Source organism: Mycteria americana, chromosome 22 (genome assembly GCF_035582795.1).
Source record: "Mycteria americana isolate JAX WOST 10 ecotype Jacksonville Zoo and Gardens chromosome 22, USCA_MyAme_1.0, whole genome shotgun sequence".
NCBI lineage: Eukaryota > Metazoa > Chordata > Aves > Ciconiiformes > Ciconiidae > Mycteria > Mycteria americana.
In genome coordinates, this window is record NC_134386.1 from 2383018 (window position 1) to 2404284 (window position 21267).

The 21267-nt window shown below is 70.3% G+C and overlaps 3 protein-coding genes across 6 annotated transcripts; 1 reads left to right on the forward strand and 2 right to left on the reverse strand.

The window, feature by feature from the left end:
* Nucleotides 1-297: 297 nt before the first annotated feature.
* Nucleotides 298-9466, forward strand: TBX21 (T-box transcription factor 21). Its single transcript, XM_075522731.1, has 6 exons — nucleotides 298-761; nucleotides 7315-7469; nucleotides 7563-7684; nucleotides 7759-7917; nucleotides 8603-8664; nucleotides 8755-9466. The coding sequence occupies exons 1-6, from the start codon at nucleotides 298-300 to the stop codon at nucleotides 9401-9403; spliced, it is 1611 nt and encodes a 536-aa protein (XP_075378846.1). The 3' UTR covers nucleotides 9404-9466.
* Nucleotides 9467-10220: 754 nt separating this feature from the next.
* On the reverse strand, nucleotides 10221-18485 carry OSBPL7 (oxysterol binding protein like 7). Of its 4 annotated transcripts, none has more exons than XM_075522714.1 (23): nucleotides 18347-18485; nucleotides 17005-17206; nucleotides 16643-16768; nucleotides 16433-16486; nucleotides 16199-16312; nucleotides 15988-16107; nucleotides 15774-15894; nucleotides 15587-15690; nucleotides 15394-15486; nucleotides 15158-15287; nucleotides 14925-15049; nucleotides 14607-14687; nucleotides 14389-14520; nucleotides 13734-13824; nucleotides 13370-13647; nucleotides 12587-12724; nucleotides 12447-12510; nucleotides 12292-12370; nucleotides 12052-12139; nucleotides 11024-11165; nucleotides 10824-10950; nucleotides 10618-10740; nucleotides 10221-10436 (listed from the first exon to the last, which is right to left on the reverse strand). In XM_075522714.1, exons 2-23 carry the CDS (start codon nucleotides 17146-17148, stop codon nucleotides 10328-10330), a joined length of 2583 nt encoding a protein of 860 aa, XP_075378829.1. In that variant the 5' UTR covers nucleotides 17149-17206; nucleotides 18347-18485; the 3' UTR covers nucleotides 10221-10327. The 4 variants fall into 4 exon arrangements, with proteins under 4 accessions (XP_075378829.1, XP_075378828.1, XP_075378826.1 ...); XM_075522713.1 differs by having other exon boundaries at nucleotides 12109-12196; XM_075522711.1 differs by having other exon boundaries at nucleotides 12052-12196.
* A 513-nt stretch (nucleotides 18486-18998) lies between these two features.
* On the reverse strand, nucleotides 18999-21235 carry MRPL10 (mitochondrial ribosomal protein L10). The gene is made up of 5 exons (XM_075522740.1): nucleotides 21125-21235; nucleotides 20738-20907; nucleotides 20173-20337; nucleotides 19901-20045; nucleotides 18999-19662 (listed from the first exon to the last, which is right to left on the reverse strand). Exons 1-5 carry the CDS (start codon nucleotides 21165-21167, stop codon nucleotides 19412-19414), a joined length of 774 nt encoding a protein of 257 aa, XP_075378855.1. The 5' UTR covers nucleotides 21168-21235; the 3' UTR covers nucleotides 18999-19411.
* Between the last annotated feature and the right edge of the window lie 32 nt (nucleotides 21236-21267).

The following is a 21267-nucleotide window of genomic DNA, read 5'->3' on the forward strand; positions in this document are numbered from 1 at the left end:
CTTTTGGGGGCTTTCCGGGTGTTTGGTTTTGGTTTTTGGGGTTTTTTTTGTTTTTTTTTTTTTTCCGGATTTGTTTTTTTGCCCCCCTCCCCCTTGGCTTTCCCCGGGCCGCCCCGGCTCGCCGCCCCCCCCCCTCCCCACTCCCCCCCCCTCCCGCCCCCGGGGCCGCCGGGCATGGAGGGGGCGGTGGGAGCCCGGCGAGGCGGGCATCGCTGAAACGCGCCCGGCTCCGGGTCCCGGGGCCGCCGGCGGGGCCCCCATGAGCGGCTGAGCGGGGCCGGTGCCCCCCGCCCGTCCATGGGCGCGCTGGAGCCGGGCACCGGAGCCCCCCGCCCCGCCGCCCCCATGCTCACCGGAGCCGCCAGCTTCGCCAAGGAGCCGCCGGGCCCCCGGGACGCCGCCGCCTACTACGGTGATGGGGGGGGACCGGAGCCGGGAGCCCCCCCGCTGCCCTACGGTGCTCCCGGCGGCTTCGGCGGCCGGTTCCTGGGACCGTGCCCGCCTTACCGGGGACCGCCGCCTCCCGCCGCCGCCCCGGTCGAGGGTTACGCGGTCGAGGGTTACGCGGGCGCGGAGCTGTACGCGGGCGCGGAGAGCGCTTACGCCCCCGGGGCCGCCCCGCTGTGCCCCCGCGCCGGGCCGCTCTGTGCCCCGCCCGGGTACCGGGCGGCCGGTAAGGTGCAGGTGATGCTCAACAACTACCCACTCTGGGCCAAGTTCCACAAGCACCAGACCGAGATGATCATCACCAAGCAGGGCAGGTGAGCCGGGGGACCGGGGGGTGCCGGGGGGGACCGGGGTGGGGGGGTTACCGGGACAGAGACCGGCAGCGGCACCGGGAGCCGTACGGGCGTGGGGCAGGAGAGGGTGTGGGTCCGGTGTGGGCAGGGATACAGGCAGGGCAGGGGCGCTGGGGATGCTGGGGTGGGCACGCCGGCGGCGGGGGGTGCAGAGAGGGGTGTGGGACAGGCCGGGGGGGCTGCGGGGTGGGCCGGGGGTGGCCGGCACGGTGAGGGGCTGGGGGTTCCTGCCTCGTCTCCCCAGAGGGCTGGAGGTGTGGGAGGTGTTTGTGGGGCTGGGGGTCCCCGTCCACCCATGCAAGGGGGGGGGGGGTGTATGCAAGAGGGGGTCCCTGTCCCTGTGGGTTTGGGGGTGATGTCTTTCTGTGTGGGCAAAAGAAAAAAGTGGGGGAACGAAGCGGACCAGACCCCCGGGGTCTTGTTTTCTAGGGGAGTTGAGTCTTGTTGGAAGGAGAAGGGGATCTGGGGGGTGTCCCCACCTGTGTCAGGGTGGGAGAGGGGGGGTCCGGACCTCCCGTGTCCAGGCAGGGTTTGTTGTGCCAGGAAGCTCGCAGAGATGGTGCCAGTGCCGGGGGCCTGGAGGGAGCGTTTATCCGGCCTCGACCCACGGGCCGGATCCAGAGCTCAGCGCTGCAACAAGTAGTGAGAGCCCGGTGCCTGCCGGGGCCCAGGAGGGTGCCAGCGGCCCCGGCCACCCCACGAGCACAGTGGGTGGGTGGGTGACACCCCCTCTAGTTGCTGTCCTCTCTCCGGGACGGAAATCCCCGACCCTGCTCTTTAGGGCAGGCAGAGGCCCGGTGCCCCCCCATGTGTCCGGGGAAGGGGGAGCATTTCGGCAACATCCTGGGTGCCAAAACAGCCATTGGTGACGCTGCGGCCGAGCACCTGCTGTCCCCTCTGTGCTGCCTTCCGCCTGGGGCGGGTTCCTGGGGCTGGGGAAGGGGCTGGGGCAGGGTTGGGGGGTAAGTGGGGGGCTAAAGTCCACCCCACCTCTGCCGACACCCCTGCCTGCAGGGTCTGGAGGGGGCTGGGTGCGATACGGGCCCTGGGGGGTCGTGGTGTCACCCTGACTTGGAGCAAGGGGAGCCCAAAATGCTGGTGCCCACCCTGAGCCCATCCTTCGGCCCCACACCGGGGTGATGTGAGTGGGGGGAGCCGGGCCCCGGGCTGCAGTTTGGGAGCTCTCAGTGGGATCGTGCTGGGGCGAGGAGGGGAGCATGAGCATGGTGGGGCTGGGCACGGGGCTCAGCCCCCTCCGGATCGGGCTCGGGGGCTATGCCGTGGCTCCCAAAAATCTGTGGCAAGGGGGAGACAGGGCAGCGCGCACCCGCTGCGTGCAGGGCAGCTGGCAGAGACCCCCCAGCTCCTCCTGCTGCAGTGACCCCCCCCCCCCCCCCCTCGCCGCCATTCCTCCACCCAGGGGTTCTCTTTCTGCCCAACGCCGGGGCTGGGCGCGGGGGCTGCCGGCAGCGATGCTCCGTGCCCTCTCCTCTTCCCTCCGTCGGCCGAGACAGACAGTGTCACTTCAATACTGAGACCAACCTGCTTAATGTGTTGGAAGTCTAAACACGTTAGGGCCGCTTGGTTTGCCACGGCCGTTCCCAGGCCTGCTCTCCCCGCCGGGCTCGGGGCCGCTCGGCAGCAAACCGGCACCGTCACGGATGGGGTGATGTGTCCCCAGCATCAGCCAAGTGGGTTGCGGGGACGTTGGGCCCCCCAAATGGTTGTTTCTCACCCGCCATCGTTCAGGTCCTGCGGGAACCTGCTGAAATTCGCCCCGTTGCTTTCCTCCTCTCTATCCCCAGCTGTGGTGGCGGGTGTTGGGGCAGTGCCCATCACTGCTGTGCCAGGGCGGCTCAGGATCTGGTGCTGAGGGTCTGGAAACTGGGGTGCCCCCAGAAAACCCATCCCCTCTGCCCCACTGCGTGTCTGGGGTCTGCCCTCAGCTCCCAGCCTGAAACCAGGCCATTTTGGGGCTCTTTTTCCAGCTCCATCCCCCCCGACGGCTCTGCAGAGGGGCTGGGGTCTGGGGTGGGGGGGGGGGTGCTGTGTGCCAAGGGGGCTCACGGCAAACCCAGCCTGGGGAGATGTCAACCCCGGAGCCACAAAACATCCGTTTCCCCCGACCCTGAGCTGCTTTTGCAAAAATCTGTGTGCAGGGCCAGGCTGCAGCGCTGCTGAGACACAGGAAAAACCCCAAAGTTGGGGCTCGAGGGGGGATGTGTGCCCCAACGCAGGCACCCACCGGGCCGGGGGGCTCGGGGGCAGGGCAGGGGTTGCGTCCCATCCCACGGGTGCCCCATGTCCCCACCTGGGGAGCCCCCAGGGCTACGCTGGTCCCTCAATGCCGGTGTCCCTGGGGTGCAGCCCTCCACGTCCCCACGAAGACGAGCTGAGGCCGGGTGGGAGATGGTGGCACCGGGGCGAACCTGGTCAGATGCTGGGGTTTACCCCCGCTGGCTCCTTCCCTGCCTGCTCCTGCCCCTCTGCCTTGGCTCTGACACGCCATCCCACGCCATCCCACACCATCCCATGCCCACTCGTCCCCAGCAAAAATAATTTCCTGCCGGTTTCCCACGCGGGTCCCCATCCCTCCTCCGTCCCCCACGGCTCTCGGGGCTCAGCCAGGGCAGGATTTCTGCGGAAACCCCCAAGGACTCGCCATCACCCCGGCTGCGAAGGGCCCGGGGAATTCCTGCTGCAGGTTTCTGCTGCGAAGCTGGGGCTGGCTTTGCCTTTTCAAGGGACACAGGAGCTGGCTTTGCATTTGGGGGGGACTCGGTGCTGCCTTTGGGGGGTGCAGAGGCTGTCTTTGCATTTGGGGACACGAGGGATGGCATCGCCTTTGGAGAGGACGCTGGGGACGGCTTTGCCCTTGGGGGACGCAGGGGCCGGCGTTGCCTTTGCGGGGGGACGTGGGGGACGGCTTTGGGGACGCAAGGGCTGGGTTTGCGTTTGGCCAACGCAAGGGTTGGCTTTGGTTTGAGGGGTGCCGGCGGTGGCCCGGCATCTGGGGGAACACGAGGGCTGGCTTTGCCTTTTCAGGGGGACTCGGCGATGGTTCGCCCAGGCCGGCAGTTGCTGTTCCCATGCAGGCTGGGCTGGGGGGACCAGGTACCCGGCTGGCAGCTCTGGGGGTTGAAGGCAGCGGTGCAGCCGTGCCGCGCAGCCGTATAGCCGTGCCACGCACCTATGCCACGCTCTGCAACGCAGCCGTGCCGTGCCGCGCAGCCGTGCCGTGCCGCGCAGCCACGCCATGTCACCGTGCCGTGCCCGAGCAGCCGTGCCGCGCAACCACGCAGCTGTGCGATGCAGCCACGCAGCGCCGTGCCGCCGTGCCACGCGCAGCTGTGCAGCCGTGCCGTGTCACCGTGCCGTGCCAAGCAGCCGTGCCGTAGAGCTGCGCCATGAAGCCGTGCGGTGGGGGCGGGGGGCAGGTGGAGCACGGTGGGGGCTGCGCCGATCTCCCACGCAGCCGTGGTTCTTGTGGCTGCTCGGGCTGGGGCGCGCTGGGTTGCCGTTGGGAGAGGTGGTGGCTCAGGAAGCCGGCAGCCCCCCGCTGCGCTGCTGGGGGTGCAGGCAGGGCTGGGCAGGGGAGGCACCGCCGGCCGGGGGGGGGTTGAGCTCCTGGCCCCAGGCAGGTTTGCAGGTGGCTGACCCCCAAATTTCCCTTCCACCTGGGTTCATCCTGGACCCCCTGTCCCTGCTCCCTGTGTCCCCATGACCCCGATGTCCCCAGGCTCCCATGTCACCTAGCATCCTCTTGACACCCGTGTCCCCTGGATGTGCCAGTGTGCTCCCAGCTCCCCGTATCCCCTGGGTCCCCTGCCCCATGGCCACACACCCTGTCCCCCCCCCAAGTCGAGGGATTAATGCAAGGACAAACCTTGGGGCAGTCTGAGATGTGGGGTGCCCTTCCCGAGCTCCAGAAACAAACACGCAAAGGGAGGGAAAACCGAGGTGCTTTTGGGGCGCGTGGGGAGGGGGAGCGCCGGGGCATCCTGCACCCCACCACCGCACCTCCCGAACCGCAGGGGCCAAACCCAGGGGAACCAAGTCCTGCCCGAGCAGCAGCCTCGGGAGCTCGAGCGCCAGGGGATTTAAAAATAAACGCGAGGCGTGCATGGTTTCGGGTCTTACCCCCGCCCTCCCGTGCCCCGGCCGAGCCCTGTGGTTTGCACCGCGGCAGTGTTTGAGCTCTAACTCTCTCTCTCTGCTCCGCCGGCAGCGCGAGGCTCGGGGAGCCGGGGAACCAGTGGTGTCGGAGCAAGCGAGGTGCAAAAAAAAAAAAACAAAAAACCCCAGAAAAAGGCTGTTTTCTTCCTCCCTCCTCCTTGCAGCAGCTCGGGGCTGGTGCAACACCAAGCCTGGCTGCTCGCCCCGGGCCCAGCCATCACCCTGGCTCACTGGTGTGCCAGGAGCCAGCGCCGGTGCCGGCGAGGGCTTTGACACCCGGAGCGTGGCGGTGGTGAGGCAGTGCCCTGCGAGAGCTCGGCGGGGGCTCGGAGGCAGCGCAGCCCCTCGCTGCCGCCCTTTGATGTGGCTGCAATTTTTATCGGTGGCAGGAACCACCGTCCCTTGACGCAGCCGCGTCTCGCTGGCTCCGGAGGAGATGCGAGCCTGGGGGGCCGCCCGCTTTTGGCACACGAGTGGTAGGATGGGGTTTGCGAGGGCTTGGCCGGACCCTGGGGTACCCGGGATGCTCAGGGCCACCGTCCGGCCTGACCCCGGGGAGCACGTGCGCGGCTCCTCGCCATGAGCACCGCTTTCTTTTTCTTTTCCCCTCTCTCTCGCAAGGGCAATTTTGAGTCAGCGGCACCCGGCGCGGGCTGTGCACGCTCTTTCCACCGCTCTTTGCATGCCGCTTCCCCGGTGCCGTGGCACTGCCCGAGCCGCGCTTCCTGCCGGGGCCACGGCCGATCCCCCGCTCTCCTGCCCCGGCACCCAGAGCTCCCAGTCTCTCGCCTTGCTCCTCGCCTGTTTTTCGTCGTCCCCCCCCCGCGGCTGGCACACAGGGGCAGGACGGTGGCTCGGGGGGCTTGGCTGCTCGCCCTGGTTGCAGCAGCCCCTTTGGTGCATCGTGCCATCCCTGTCATGAGCTCACAGGTCTCTGCTGGTGGGAAACCTGGTGCGCCGGGGGCTGGGGTGGCCAGGAGCTGGCAGGGCAGGCAGGACATCCCCTTCCCATGCTGGCAGGGAGGCAAAGTAACCCCCCAGCCCCAGCTCCCTGCCAGGGGTGAATCCCGCTGGTGGGCAGCCCCGCTGCCGGCTGCGTCCCTCGCTCCGGCTGGGATGATGGCCGGGCTGAGGTCGGCTCCGGGGAGCAGCCCACCCTCCCTGCCCAAACCCCGTCAGGACAACTGGGTTCCCTTCTGGCACAGGGAGAGGTGGAAGCCCCCAGCCCCACGTGGGACCCCCCTCGGCCAGGCGAGGCTTTCCGGGGCCCTTTCAGAGAAGCCCCAGCACGCGCTTTATGAGAAATGCTGGCGCTTCGAGGACCCCCCCACCCTCGCCCACCGGGTACCGACACGTGCGAAGCGGCACGGCCCAAGGGAGGGAGGAAGAGGGGAGGAGAGAGGGAGGGGGCCGGGGGTGTGCGGGGCTGCAGCCCCCCCCACCCCGCCCAGCCCTCTTCCCCCAGGGGGGTCAGGATGAATTCCCCCATCGCCCCATGTGTATCTCACCCAGGCAAAGCTGGGGGGGGGGCTGAGGGCCCTCCGTGTGCCCCATGTCGGTCTGTGTGGGGGGTCCGTCCTGCTCCCCGCCCGTGGTGGCTCGTTAACACGGGTGATGCTAATGGGGTGGCCGGGCAACGGGGCCGGGGCTGCTGGTGGTGCTGGGGCTGGGGCTGGTTTCCAGCTCCGGCCACCAAAAGCCAAAACTCCAGTGGGTGCCGAAATGCCGCGGTCAAAGAGCCCAGCTCTGCTGGGAGGGGCTGAACCAGCGACCCTGGCCATGGCCCGAGGCCCCGCTGCGAACCCGGGCTGGCAACTGGGGCTACTGGGGCTGGTGATGGAAACAGAGGGATTGAACTTGGGGGGGGGGTGGTCAGATCTCCCACCCCAGGGCTGGGATTTGGGGTCCCCCCCGGGTGAGGGGGGACCTGGGGTACAGCCCCACGGGGGGAGGCAGCTGGAGCCCCAGGGCCGCAGGGTCCCCTGGCCGTCCCGTCCCCTTCCTGCCCTTGGCGCAGGCTGGCGCCCAGCCCAAAATAGCAGCGGTGTTGGTTTCCGATCCGGAAGGTGCTCGGGGAGGGGGAGGAAGATGCTGGGGAGGGGGGGATCAGCCCCGAGAGCATCCCTCAGCTGCTGGGGTCAGTCAGCTCCCGGTGGGCACCCAGCCGGGTACGGGCAGGGGGGGGCCGGGCATCAGGCTGCCTCAGTTTCCCCATCACCATTCAACAAGGCAGAGCCACCCCCTCCCCGTGCAACCCTTTGCCCCAGGGGTTGAGCCGGGGGGGTGTGTGTGTGTGTGTGTGTGTGTGACAATGTCTGTGCCTCTGTCCCCTCCCCAGGCGCATGTTCCCGTTCCTCAGCTTCAGCCTCTCGGGGCTCAACCCCGTGGCCCATTACAGCGTCTGCGTGGACGTGGTGCTGGTGGACCAGCATCACTGGCGCTACCAGGGTGGCAAGTGGGTGCAGTGCGGCAAAGCCGAGGGCAACATGCCAGGTACGGCCCCCCCGAATCCCTTTCCTCATCCTCCTTCTCCTTGCGGTGCCAGGCAGGGAGTAACCCCATCCCTGGTGCCCCCCCCCTCCCCAGGGAACCGTCTCTACCTGCACCCCGACTCGCCCAACACGGGTGCCCACTGGATGCGGCAGGAGGTCTCTTTTGGGAAGCTGAAGCTCACCAACAACAAGGGTGCATCCAACAACGTCGGCCAGGTAAGGGTCCCGCCGCCGTGCCGGGCTGTGCCGGGTCCCCTCATGCCCCCCCTGACCACCCGCTGCCCCCCCAGATGATCGTGCTGCAGTCGCTGCACAAGTACCAGCCCCGGCTGCATGTGACGGAGGTGAAGGAGGGTGAGGGCGAGGAGGCGTACCCCTCCCCACACACCCACACCTTTGCCTTCCCCGAGACCCAGTTCATCGCCGTCACAGCCTACCAGAACGCCGACGTGAGTACGAGACACCCCCCCCCCCCACCACCCCGCTCCCTAGCATGGGGGTACCCCCTCCCCAAACAGCCCCCCAGCAGCACAGGAACCCCAGAAGCTCCCCACCCCCCCCCCCCAGCATCCTCCCAGGGCCACAGAAATCACTGATACACCTCATTATCACCCCAGCATCACAGCAACACCAGTAACGCCCCATAGAGCAGCCGCTGGTAACCCCCCCCAGCACCCTCTAAGGTCCCCAGCACCAGGGAAACCCCAATGGCATCCCCCCCAGGCCCCCCCCCCCCAACACCCGTGTCCACAGCATCTCCGCAACCCCTGGTAACCCCCGCATCCCCTCAGCACCCCAGTACCTCCTCCTGAACCCCTTCAGCATCCCAGTAGCCCCCCCAGCATCCCCTGCATCCCCTCAGCATCCCAGCACCCTTCAATGCCCCCCCCCACCCCAGCATCCCATCAGTATCTCAGCAATCACCCCAGTCCCCCCCCCCCAGCACAGCCTGGCCCCCCCCCAGCTGTGGCTGAGCCCCTCGGGTACCGGGGTGGGTGTCCTGGGACAGGCAGGGGACTCTGGTGGGGCGGGGGCTGCTCGAGGGAAAAGGGATGGGGGGGACATCCCGGGGGGGGGGGGGGGGGCAGGCTGACAGTAGTCCCAGCCCCCCCAGCTCGGTGTCCCCCCCCCCAGATCACCCAGCTGAAGATCGACCACAACCCCTTCGCCAAAGGCTTCCGGGACAACTTTGACTCGTGAGTGTCCCCCTGCCCTCCCGCCGGTCCCCCCGCCACCCCGGCCGGCAGGAGGGCACCCCCCCACTCCCACCCTGTCCCCCCCCCCAGGATGTACACAGCCTCGGAGGGTGACCGCCTCACCCCATCTCCTCCGGACGGTCCCGGCTGCCAGCAGCTCCTGCCAGCTCCCCGCTTCCAGCCCTTCCTGCCCGAGCAGTACCCGCTGCCCCCCGGGCGCTTCTTCGGTGGGGAGCGGGGGGCTCCGCTGCCCCTGCCCCCCAAGGACCCCCCACGCTGGTATTTCACCCCCCAACAGCCGCCCGCCGCCGGGGCACTGGAGTACGGTGGCTACGACGGGGGCTACGGGGGGGGCAAGCTGGTGCCCTACGGGGTGAAGCCCTTCACCCTACCGCCCGCCCCCCACCCGCCCCTGCCCTACTACCCCGAGGGGCCGGGGGGGTTCGGGGCGGCGGGGGGCTGGAGCCCCGGGCAGTACGGCCCCAAGGGCAGCCCCGGGGCTCTGGGCTGGTACCGGGAGCCCCGGGAGGAGAAGGGGAAGGAGGCGGAGGGCTGGGCCCCCGAGCCCCCCGCTGCCACCTCGGGTGACTCCTCGGACTCGGGGCTGTACGAGTGCAAGCGGCGGCGGGTGTCCCCGTACCCCTCCAGCGCCGAGAGCTCCCCCCCACCCCGCAACGGGGACCTCTACGACAAGGACCCGGCCACCGACAGCGGCTACTATGGCTTCTACAGCAACTGAGCTGCGCCGGGGGGGGGGGGGGGGGGGGCTCAGACCCCCACCCCAGGCACCCCAAGGCCACGGGAGCTGGGTGCAAGGGGTCCTGTGTGTGTCGTCCCCCCCCCATTTAACACCCATATCCCGGGAAGACTTGAGTGGAGGGGGGGGGCCGCAGCCAGACAATCAGCCCCCAGTGCCACCCTGGTGGGGCCACAGGGGCGAGCAGGGAGGGGACGGTTACCGGGGGGGGGTGTTTTTTTGTCTTTGGTAGTTTTTTTTTTTTGGGGGGGGGGGGTAATGCTGAAGTATTTATTGAGCCCCCACGTGCCCAGCGTGGGGCCGGGGGGCAGCAGCATATCTCACAATAAAGGGGACACTATGGGGCACAGCTCTTTGCTCTCCTCTGCGGGCAGGCAGGAGGGAAACTGAGGCATCGGGGGGGGGCTGACTCGTACCCCCCCTTGCTGGGGGGACCCAGGTGTCCTGGGCCGGGAGGGGGGTCCTGAGCCCCAGGGCCGGTAGCGGGGAGAAGGAAGCTCGTTGCACACCCCAGCTCTTTGCAGCCTTTATTAGAGCAGCCCCTGCGCACAGCTGGGGGGGGCTGGGGGGGTCTGCCCGCCCGCGGGCACCCCAGGGCCCCCCGCTGCCCTCCCCCAGTGGACGCAGGGACGCAGGCGTCCTGTGCCCCCCAGGGCAGGGGGGCACCGCCAGCCCCTGCCCCCCAAGTACCCCAGCCAGCCCCAAGGCTCTGCCCCGGGTCGGGGGGAGGCACCGCCTGTGCCCCCCCCAATTTTGTATCACAGTTTTGCTTCAACATCAGCAAAACAGCAGAGGGGTGGGGGGGGTGGGCACCGCGACCCCCAGTGCTGAGGGGACCAGCCCCGCTGCTGGGCATCACTGCTGTGATGAGTTGGGGGGGGCTCAGCGCCCCGTGGGGGGGGGTCGCTACCAGAGCACTGCGCTGTCCAGGTGGGCGAAGCCAGGGTCCAGGCGCAGCTTCCAGTAGGTGTTGTTGGTGACCCACGACTCCTTGCCGTTGGCATCTGTCAGCCGCCTGGGGATGGGGGGGGGTGGGGGGTGTCACATCTGGGGTGCCATCAAGACCCCCAGGGGGTCTCCCCCGTTCCTCGATTGCCCCGCGTGCCCCACGCATCACGGGTACCCCCTGTGCCCCACGCACCACCCCATACGCCAGCCCTGGGACCCCCCCCTCCCCGGCCCCCCCCGTGCCGGACCTGAAGAAGCGAGCCTGGTGGGTGATGTTGTTCTCCTCCATGACCCGGCGCCGGTCCCGCTGCAGCTGCTCGATCTGGCGCTTCTGTGTCTCGGCCGCCGGCACGTTACCTTCCTCCAGGTACCTGGGGCGGGGGGACACGCACATCACTGTTACGAGCTGGGCAGCCTCAGCACCCCTCCTCCCCGGTGCTGGGGTGCTGCTCACCGCTGGTCGGGGCGCAGGCGGGTGTCGGTGGAGGGCAGGACCCGCCGCAGCTCGGGCGTGAGCTCATTCAGCTCCAGGGCAAACTGGGTGAAGCCGTAGTTCCTCTCGTGGTCGCGAGGCATGGGGTCTGGGGGGGGAGGGCACAGTGCTGAGACCCCCAGGGAGGGGTACCCCGCCCAGCCCCCCGCCCCGGTCCTCACTTGCTCTCCAGACGCACTGTCCCGGGGCAGGCCCACGGTGCAGCCCCTCGTGCCACTTGCCGGCCAGGCGCTCCACCACCGTCCCGCTGCGGCTCAGCACGGCCCCCTGCACCTCGTTGGCCCCCGCGCCCCAGTACCGCGCCTGCGGCCACAGGGGGCTGGGTGGGGTGGGCGGGGCCGGGGCGGGGCCGTTGGGAAAGGGTGGGGCCCTGAGCGAGGGGCGGGACCACCAGGAAAGGGTGGGGCCATCAGGAAAGGGTGGGGCCCATGAATGAGGGGTGGGGCCATCAGGAAAGGGTGGGGCCCTGAGTGAGGGGCGGGGCCATTGGGAAAGGGTGTGGCTATTGCAAAAAGGTGGGGCCCAGAGTGAGGGGTAGGGTCATCAGAAAAGGGTGGGGCCATTGGGAAAGGGTGGGGCCCTGAGTGAGGGGCGGGGCCATTGGGAAAGGGTGTGGCTATTGGAAAAGGGTGGGGCCCCAAGTGAGGGGCAGGGCCCTCAGGAAAGGCTGTGGCTATTGGGAAAGGGTGGGACCCTGAGTGAGGGGCGGGGCCATTGGGAAAGGGTGTGGCTATTGGAAAAGGGTGGGGCCCTGAGTGAGGGGTGGGGCCATCAGGAAAGGGTGGGGCCATGAGTGATGGGGTGGAGTAATTGGGGAGGGGTGGGGCCCTAAGTGATGGGCGGAGCCACTGGAAAAAGGGCAGGGCCGTCAGGAAAGGGTGGGGCCATAAGTGAGGGGTGGGGCCACTGGAAAAGGGTGGGGCCAGGTGAGGGGCGGGGCAACAACACAGAGTGGTTAGATGAGCATGTGGGTGAAGGGGCGGGGCCACATCTGAAGGGGTGGGGCCAGGCAATGGTGATGCACAGGAGGGCGGAGTCAGGAGCACATGGATGGGTGGAGCTATGGGGTGGAGGGAGCCCAGGGACTGAAGGGCGGGGCCAGGGCGGGGCGGGGGGCAGGGAGTAGGCTGCGAGAGGTGGAGCTGGGAACGGGGCGGGGCAGGGCGGGGCAGGGCGGGGCAGGGCCCACCTTGCAGAAGGTGATCTTGCAGTGGTAGGAGGGGTCGCGGGTGTTGCGGATCAGCACCTCCCCGTAGTGCTCGATCCAGCGGGGGCCGCTGAGGACGTTGTGGATGCACGTTGTCACCTTGTTCCACTCGAAGCGGTCCCCGGTCCTGCGGGCACCACCGCGCCGTCAGCGGGGGGGGGGGGGGGGGAGGGCAGGGCGGTGCCATGGGGGACGGCCAGCTACGGGGGCCGGGGGTCTCACCTGGGCAGCTGGACGTTGACGGTGCCCACGGGGACGATCTCCAGGGACTTGCCCCAGAATTTGTTCTTCCACCTCATGTCTGGGGGGAGACGGGAGGGGTTGAGACCCCCGCCCCGGTCCCCTCGCGTGTCCCCAACGCCCTCCTCGGCACCCACCTTGCCAGAAGATGAAGTTGTCGGACTCGGCGTGGCAGGCGGAGATAGGGGGGTGGTGGCAGACCTGGAGGGAGGAAGAGGGACACGCCACCGCCCTGTCCGGCTCCGTCCCCGCTCTCCGTCCCCGTCCCTGTCCCCACCTGCTCGCTGATGAAGCGGAAGCCGCGGTCGGGCCGCACGCACTCGTAGGTCTCGCCCAGCACCGGGTTGAAGGGCTTGCTGCCCGCCCGGTAGTAGGTGGAGGCGTAGGCGGACACGGCGAAGGCGGCCACGTAGACCTGTCCCCAGAGCCACCGCGCTGCTGCCACCGCGCTGCTGCCACCGCGCTGGGGGCGGGGCGCCGCCGCGCTCCGCCCCTCGGGGGGGGGGCGTGGCCTCCCCGCGGTCGTGCATCCCCCGTGTCCCGGCCCACGCCCCGTGCTGCGGGGGGGCTTGGCCCGGCCCCCCCGTGTCCCCTGAGCCACCCGTGTTCCCCCTGCTCCTACACGTCCCAGGAGCCCCCCGTGTCCCCCGAGCCCCCTAAATCCTCGAACTCCCCACGTCCCCCCGTTGTCCCCCCGTGCTCCCTCCGTGTCTCCCACGTCCCCTTTGCCCCCCCGACCCCGAGCCCCCCCCATCCTCGAACTCCCCAAATCTCCCTGTTGTCCCCCCGAGCTCCCTCCGTGTCCCTCAATGCCCTCGAGCTTCCCCCATGTCCCCCGAGTTCCTCGACCCTCCCCGTGTCCCCCGAGCCCCCCTCAGCCTCGAACTCCCCAAGTCCCCCCGTTGTCCCCCCGAGCTCCCCCCGTATCCCCCGAGCACCGCCGTGTCCCCCACGTCCCCCTTGCCCCCCCGAGCCCCCTAAATCCTCAAACTCCCCAAGTCCCCCCGCGCTCCCCCCGTGTCCCCCGAGCCCCCCCGTGTCCCCGAGCCCCCCGGCTCACCAGGCGCTGGCGGGGGTCGCGGGCGCGGCTGGCGCGGTCCAGCAGCGCGCTGTACTCGAGCTCCTCGCAGAGCCGCTGGAGCGTGTTGAGCGGCTCGTTGAGCTGCACGGGCAGCGCCACGCGTGACAGGTCCTTCCCCACGCTGCTCCGCAGCAGTCCCCACAGGCTCACGTCCCCCGGTGGAGCGGGGGGGGCGGGCAGGCAGCTCCGCCGCCGCGGGTCCGGCCCCGGCAGCTCCAGCGGCGGCGGCTCCACGGGCACCCCCGGGCCCTCCGCTCCTGCCGGGCACCGGGCGGTGGGGCGGTGGGCCGGAGACGCCCCCCCCTTCGGTGTCCCCCACCCCGGTCCCCCCCCCATTCCGTACCTGTCGGGGGGCGGCCCGGCCCCCCCGGCTCGGTGGCATCCTCGCAGGCGCTGGTGGTGGCCTCGCTGATGCACGACTCGTCGTCCGAGGGCTGGGGATGCGCAGGGGACCGTCGGCGGCTTCGGGGGTCCCGAGGGGGGGGTGCTCTGGGGGTTACCCCACCGGGGGGGGGGGGGGTAGGAGGGGCTGTACCGGGCAGGGCCCCCCCCCCCCCCCGGGAGGATGGGACGAGCCCCGGGTACCTGGGATGGGCTGGGGGGGGGGAGGCCAGGATGGGGAGGGGGTGAGGGGTACCGGTGGGGCCGCAGGAGGGGGGAGCAGGGGCGGGGGGGGCACCGGCAGCACCCGGTCCCCACCGCCGGGCTCAGAGACTACGGAGACCCCGAGCGGGGGGGCTGCGGGGGGCTGTAGGGGACACGGGGGCTGGGGGGGACGTGGGGACCGGGGGGGATACAGGGGCTGGGGGGGACACGGGGAGCTGGGGGGGCGACTCCCGGGCCGGCTAACGGGGAGGGGACGGGGGAGAGAGAAGGGAGAGATCAACCCACAGCAACAGCGGGAGGGGGGCAGCAGGGGGGTCTGCAGAGACACCCCCCCCCCAGCAGAGCCCCGCCCCCTGGCCACGGCCCCGCCCCCGGCCGAAGCCCCGCCCCACCTCGTTCTCGGAGGAGCTGGCGGAGAGGAAGACCTCGCAGGCGTCGAAGAACTCGGTGTGCGAGTCGGCCAGCGAGACGATGCTGCGGTTGGAGAGCTGCTGCTCCCGGCCCTTGGCTGGCAGCGCATCCGGCTGCGGGGACAGCCACCACCTCAGCCCCCCGCCCTGGGGGGGGGCTGCTCGGCCCCCCACCCCACCCCATCCCAGCCCCCCCTGACCTCATCGGGGTGCAGCGAGGCGAAGGAGTCCAGGGTGGTGTCGGAGGAGATGGAGAGGGAGTGGAAGCGGCGCAGGGCGGCCTGCGGAGGCAGGGGGAGGCTGAGCCGAGCCCCCCACCCCCCCCCCAGCCTGTCCCCTCCAGCCACTGTGGGGCTGACGGGGAGGGGGCATCACCCCGCTGCTGCCCGGGCACCCAGAACCAGGCTGAGACCCTGCCAACTCGCTGCACCCACCGGCACCCCAACAGCAACAACTCCCGGGCCCCAGCAGGACCCAAAGCCGGGGCCAGCCCTGCCCGGCCGCCTGCGATCCCTCACCCCAGCGTTGCCGGCACCGCCCGGGCGTGGGGCCGAGCGCCGCCGGTCCAGCGCCTGCCGCATCTCCTCCAGACGGGCCCTCTCGGCCGTCAGCGCAGCCACCACGCTGCTGAGCGAGCCGTGCACTGCCGGGAGACACGGGCAGGCGGTTGGGCTGCAGCATGGCACCCCGGCACCCACCCTGCCGCCACCGGGACCCCCGGTGGGGCTCAGCCCCCCCTGCCCCATCCCACCTTTCTGGGCCAGGACCCAGAAGCTCCTCTGCAGCTGGCTGTACTCGGGGGGGAGGCCGAAGGGCAGCTGGCTCTGGGACGGCTCCAGGTAGCGTGAGAGGTTGGGGACGGAGCCGTGCAGGCGGCCCACCTGGGGGGGACACACGGGGGTCAGCGGGGCCCCGGGGGGCTCCGTCCCCAAGCAGCGGCCTGGCCGGCAGCAGGCGGAGCTCGGCGGGATGCCCGCTCCCCCTCACCCTGCCGATGGTGTCGTCCTTGGCAAAGCTCTGGGTGCACCAGATCTTGGTGGTCCTCTTGCCCTTCTTGGGCCTCTCCGCGGCGGCCGAGGGCTGTGAGCGAGAGGAGGGGGCTGGAGCTGGACCCTCCCCAGGAAGGGGGGCTGCCACACTGGGCGATGCTCAGCCCCGTGCCCGCCACTGCCCCGCTCACCTGGCTGCCGGAGATGAGGGGGGCCGAGGGGATGCGGTGCAGGGCCTCCAGGCTCTGCAACATGCTGGTCAGCTCCTGCAGCTTCGCCTGGCACTCCGACAGCTCTGCGGCAAGCACAGAGCGAGCCCAGTCAGGGACGGGGGACAGGGCATCCCCCACCCCGTGCATCCCCTCCTGCCCTGCTCACCGGCCGAGCAGCGCTCCAGCCCGTCGCTGTCCTTCAGCCAGGCGTTCACCTTGTCCCGGGAGCTGGCGAGGGTGGAGAGGGCAGGGGCACTGCCCGACGGCAGGATCCGCGTCCACGGGCCCTGCAGCAGGGGAGAAGGGGCACCGCCGGGGCTGCCGTCGGGAGCCCCGCGCCCGGACGCTGCCTCACATCGCCACCCCAAGGTGCCACCCACCTGCGTGTTGGTGGGGGTCCTCCCTGCGGGACCCCCTTTGGGGCAGGGCTCGGGCCTCTCGCCCTGGTGATGGGAGCAGAGGCTGCTCACCCAGCTGGCAAAGAGCTCCGGGGGCTTGATCTGTGGGACAGGGGCAAGTTGGGAGGGGGGGAACGGTCCGGGTGGGCATCACCCAACACCCCCAGCCCCAGCTCCAGCCCCCCACCAGCACCTTGAGGTGGTAGATGTTCTCCTCCGTGTCCAGGTCGACCCGCTGCGCCTTCTTGTTGACGGACATGACGGACTGACGGACGTCGATGGCTCCGTGCAGTTTGCCCTTGAGGACCTGGGGGAGCCCGGGGATGCCTGTCAGGGGGAAGACCCCCTTCCTCATGGGGGCCATGGGGTCTCCCCCGCCCTGAGCCTTCAGGGAGGCTGCAGGGACGCAGCCCGGCCCCACACTCACGTCCTGGCACGTGGTGGCATATTTCAGGATGCCGTTTTCCAGCACAAAGTACCTCTGGGGACAGAGAGGGATGATTGTTGGGGGGGCGGGTAGAGACTGGACCCTGCAGCCCCCCATCCAGGGGTCCAAATCACCCCAGGGATGGGGACAGCACCCAGGACCGGCCGGGTGGCCAGGGGACAGCTGCTGGTGCCAGCTCTGCCCCTTTACCTTGTGCCAGCCCTTCAGGGGCCATTTCCTCTTCTTGAGCAGGTAGCCCTCCTGCCGCTGCGGCTCCTGGCCCGGGCTGCCCCGCGTACGTGGCTCCTCCACCACCTCCCAGCTCTCCGAGCCCTGCTGGGGATGGGGGTCAGCATGGGGGTCCCGTGGCATCGGGGGCAGCTGGGGTGTGCTCCCCACCTTGTCCCCAGGCAGGGACACTTGGTGGTCCCCAGGGGATGGAGCATCTCTGTATCCCCCTTCTTAAAGTGGGGTGAAGCCCCCCAAGGCCTCATGGCACCCCCAGTCCCACCTGGGTGCACCATTGGGATCCTGCTGAGCCCCCCCCCCCCCCAGCCCAGAGCCCCCCCGACCTGCTGAACGCTGCTGTGCTTGGAAGACACAGTGCTGTTGGAGCGCGACAGGGCCCTTTTCGGAGAGGACGCGTCCTTCTCGTGGCTGCCCATGGCCGGCGAGCGGAGGGGGATGGGGGGACCAGGCCAAGCCCCCCCTCCCATCCGCACTGCGGGGCTGGTGGTCCGAGCTCGGCCGTCACGGCCCAGGCGGTGGGAGCCACTGCGAGGAGGGGACGCCACGTCAGGGAGCCCAGGGAGGGCATCTCCCACCCTGCCAGCAGTTTTTGTGCCCTGCCAGACACCCTCATCCCTTCCCTCATGGGGACAAGGGGTGTGTGGGGGGGTCCTCCTGCCCCCCAGGAGCAGGGAGCCTCGCACACGACTGCGGCTGGGACCCAGAAGCTTCTGTGTGAGATGGAGCCTTCGACCCACCCAGCCTTATCTCCGCTGCCCAACCCTCGCCTGCCCGCCGCCTGCCTGGCGGGTCCAGAGTCCGGCCCTGCCACCCCGCTCCTGTCACCCCTTGGACTCGGTGCCACAGGGCAACCCTGCGGCGAGCACATCCGGGACGGCGACCCGGGGAACAGAGACTGGGATCAGCCCCAGTCCATCCCGGTACCCCCGAGCCCCCTGAAAACCCCGAGCTAGCCACGCTCTCTCCCGGCAGGGCGTTCCCTTTGCCCTTCTCAAGTACAGGAGGGGGAAACTGAGGCACGGGGAAGCTGCCCCCTCCCCTTGCCAGCCCCCCTCCAGCGCTGCCCCTGCCAGGGTACCCAGGCATCCCGGCTGCTGTGGTAGCACCGAGTCCCCGGATAACCCTGGGACGGCGGCCAAGCCCCGGCACCGGTAACCGCGGCACCGATAACTGCGGCACCGATAACCGCAGCACCGCACACCCCTGCTCTGAGGGGAGGAGGACAGGGGGCTCCCACCGCCCCCCCCCGCCCTGCCCAGCTTGACAGCGAGCGGAGAGCCCCCCTGGGTGCTGCCGGGGGGCAGGACTGACCCCCCGCACGGGAGCGGGGCTGGGCCGGTGCCCCCGGGGGTCTCCAGCCGCCTCCTCCGCCCGCAGCCCCCACCGAGGCGGGAGGGGCAAAGCCCCCGCCTGCTCCGGGCAGGGCACGGCCGCGGGCACGACCCCCGGCACCGCGGGGGAAAGCCCGGCCCGGCATCCCCCACCCACCCCCCCGTGGGGCAAAGCCCATCCCCGTGTCCCCCCGCCTGCCCCACGCAGGTGTCAACCCCCCGGAGCAGCGGGCACAGGGGTCGGATCCGGCTGCCGGGGGCGGTGGGGCTCTGGCAGGGGGGCGCGGGGCCGGAGCCCCCCCCCCCCGCCCCGGGCCGGGTCCCCGGTGCTCACCTGTGCGGGCGGCGGGCGGGCAGCCGGGGCCGGGGCCGGTCGCATCCTGCCCGGCGGCTGCAGGAACCGGAACACGGAAGGAGGCGGAGGCGCCGGGCCGGAGCCGCTCGGCTCTGCCCCCTGCACCATGGAGGACCGGAGCCGGCAGCGCCGGGGACCCACCGGGACACCGGTACCCACCCGCCGGCTGCCGGCACCCGGTACCGGCCCGCACCGAGCCGGACCCCCCCGCATCCCGGGCACGGACGGACCCGGGCCCCCCCGGCCGGTAACGCGGACAGCTCCTCTCCCGCACCGGGCGGGGGGGGCCGGGCACCAGGAACGGGCAGCACCCGCTCCCCTCTCCCAGGCCGGCCCCCACCGCGGGGGAAAAGGGCCAACCCACGAGCTCTGCCCACGCGGGACGGCGGCGGTACCCCCGGGAGAGCCACCAGCCCACGGGGGTCCCGGCCCCCACACCCCTGAGCTGTGCTTTAGCCCCCCCCTCCCCGGGATTTCCCTCACCCACCCCGCAGCACCGCTCTGCTCCCTGCTCCAGGAGAGCCCCGGAGCAGCACCCAGCCTATCCCCAGGGCTTCAAGGGGCAGGAACCGCCCCCCCCCCCCAGCCCCCCAAATCCAAGACGAGGCCTCCGGCATCTCCACCACCGCACTTTAATGGACACGACAACGATCCCCCCGCTCGCAGCTCAGTCAGCGCTGCCGGGCTCCCCCTCGCTGCCCCGGCTCTGGAGGGTGCGAGGGCTCGGCGTGCCGGACATCCTCCCCGCCAGCACCGCCACCGGTCCCAGCCGCGCTCTGCCTCCTCCGGCCGATCCCAGCGACCCTCCAACCGCAGCCCCCGAAACGCAGCCGGGTCGTTCCCAGGTGCCATCGGTGTGGGGAGCGAAGGGAAGGGCCAGGGCTCCCCAAATGGGCCGGTGATGCTGTAGGACCCTCAGTCCCCACCGCTGGCTGCCCACCCGGGGCCAAACCTTCGATCCCTGACCACCCCTCCGACCGCAGCCGGTGAAGGAGCCGACTCCCGGCCAACACAGGGGGCCCGGCTGGGGGCCGGGGGCCAGCGTCAGTGAGCCCCCGAGCTCTGGGCAGGGCCGGGCTCGGCCGGGCTCCCCGTCTCCCCAGCCTGCAGCCGGCGGATGTGCTGATCCAGGAGAGCCGTGAGGTGCGCGGAGCCGCGCTGGAGCAGGGAGGACGTCTGGGAGGGCAGGAGGGCCAGGGCGCCCACCGTCTGCCCCTGGGAAGCCTCCAGCGAGGGCAGCTTGGCGAAGTTCTCCACTCCCTTCCTGCTCAGGATGGTGTCATCGATGCAGGCGCCTGGAACAGAGAGGCAGAGCTGAGGACGGAAGATGGGGTGCCCACAGAGCCCTTTCGTCTTCCACAGGCAGGACTGCCACCCCTCGCCATCCATCCCCTCATTTTAACGGACACGACAGCGATCCCGCAGACGCAGCTCCGTTAGCGTGGATCCTGCCGGAGGGAGCACCTCTCCCCAGCGCCGGATGAAAGCCCCGAGCCCGGTGCCAGCGGATGGGGACGCAGGGAAGGCTCTCACCCAGGAGGTTGATCTGCGGCACTCCCTTCAGCACCCGCAGCATCTCCTTCACCTTCGCTTCCCGGCTCACCAGCAGGATATTGCGCGCCACGAAGAGAGGGAGGAGATTCTTGTACTTGGACTGGGACAGCACGGGTCTGACAATCTGGGGGAGACAGCTCTCAAAACGCAGCTTTTCACCCCGGCAGGCATCCAGGCAGTCGTCCCAGCTCTCATCCACCTTCCCCTGCCCCCAGCCACACCGGGATCTGCCCCGGCCGCTCTGTGCCTACCTCGTTCAGGACGAACTTGACCTCAATGTTGTGCTTTCGGAGGTAGTGCCTCATCAACACCACATCCTCGCCAGGCATGGAGTTGTACTGACAGACAGCAATCAACCGATTGTTCCGGAACACCTCCTCCACCTGACGCCGTAACAGCCGGACGTAACCGTTGTCCTAAAGGGAGCGAGCAGCGATGGGCCGCAGGGAAGGGGCAAAGGCTGCTGCCTCCTCCCGCTCCGACCCTGCAAACGGAGCTACTGCTGTGAGACGCTGCCACGGATCGGGACTCACCTGGTTTCCAGCACTTCATTACCAGCTGGGACATCTCCCAACCACCCACAACGTGATGAAAAGGGGCAGTAAACACCCAGAAAAGCTCTCATACAGGTGTCCAGCCAGGCTAACCCGGGACAGGGCTGACCCGGGGGTCTGTCCCACAGCCGGTGGGGGCTGCAGACCCTGCGTCAAGCCCCCGGAGCAATGCACGCACACGGGGTGTGCAAAGCCACTCGTCTGCGCAGACACCGAGGCCCCACAGCCGCACACCCACAAGGGCCACAGGCCAAAAAATTACCTCCTCCCGCGTTTCCTTCCTGGGGGCCAGGCAGCGCGGCGGGACGGCCGGCCGCGGGGCCACGTACTCGGTCACGGCCATCAGCTTCTGGCGCTGGAAGTGCATGGCCTTCCAGTGCCGGGTGACCGCCTTGGAGCCGCGGCGGACGAACTGCAGGGCGGGCAGCCAGCCTGAGGAGAGGGGGGCACACGGGCAGCGCTCAGGGCCGGCGCCAGGGCCCCGGCTCCCCGGGGGAGCGGGAGAGGAGCCGGGACCGGGGAGTAGTGCTCGGGTAAGGACAGGCCGGGCCGCATGCACGCCCTCCCCTGCCAGGCCTGCGCCTGGCATCACCGCCCGCCCCTGCCCGAGCCCCGTGGAGACGCCCAGCCCCGGTGAGGAGCCCCTCACCCCGCCGCCATGGCGCGCCTCCGCCGCCGCTCAGCGCCGCCATCTTGGCCGCGGGAGCGCAAAGGCCTGAGGGGAGGCGGAGGACCGCCGGCGCGCATGCGCGGAGAGGACGCGCGGTACCGGCAAGGGGGGGGGGTGCGCGC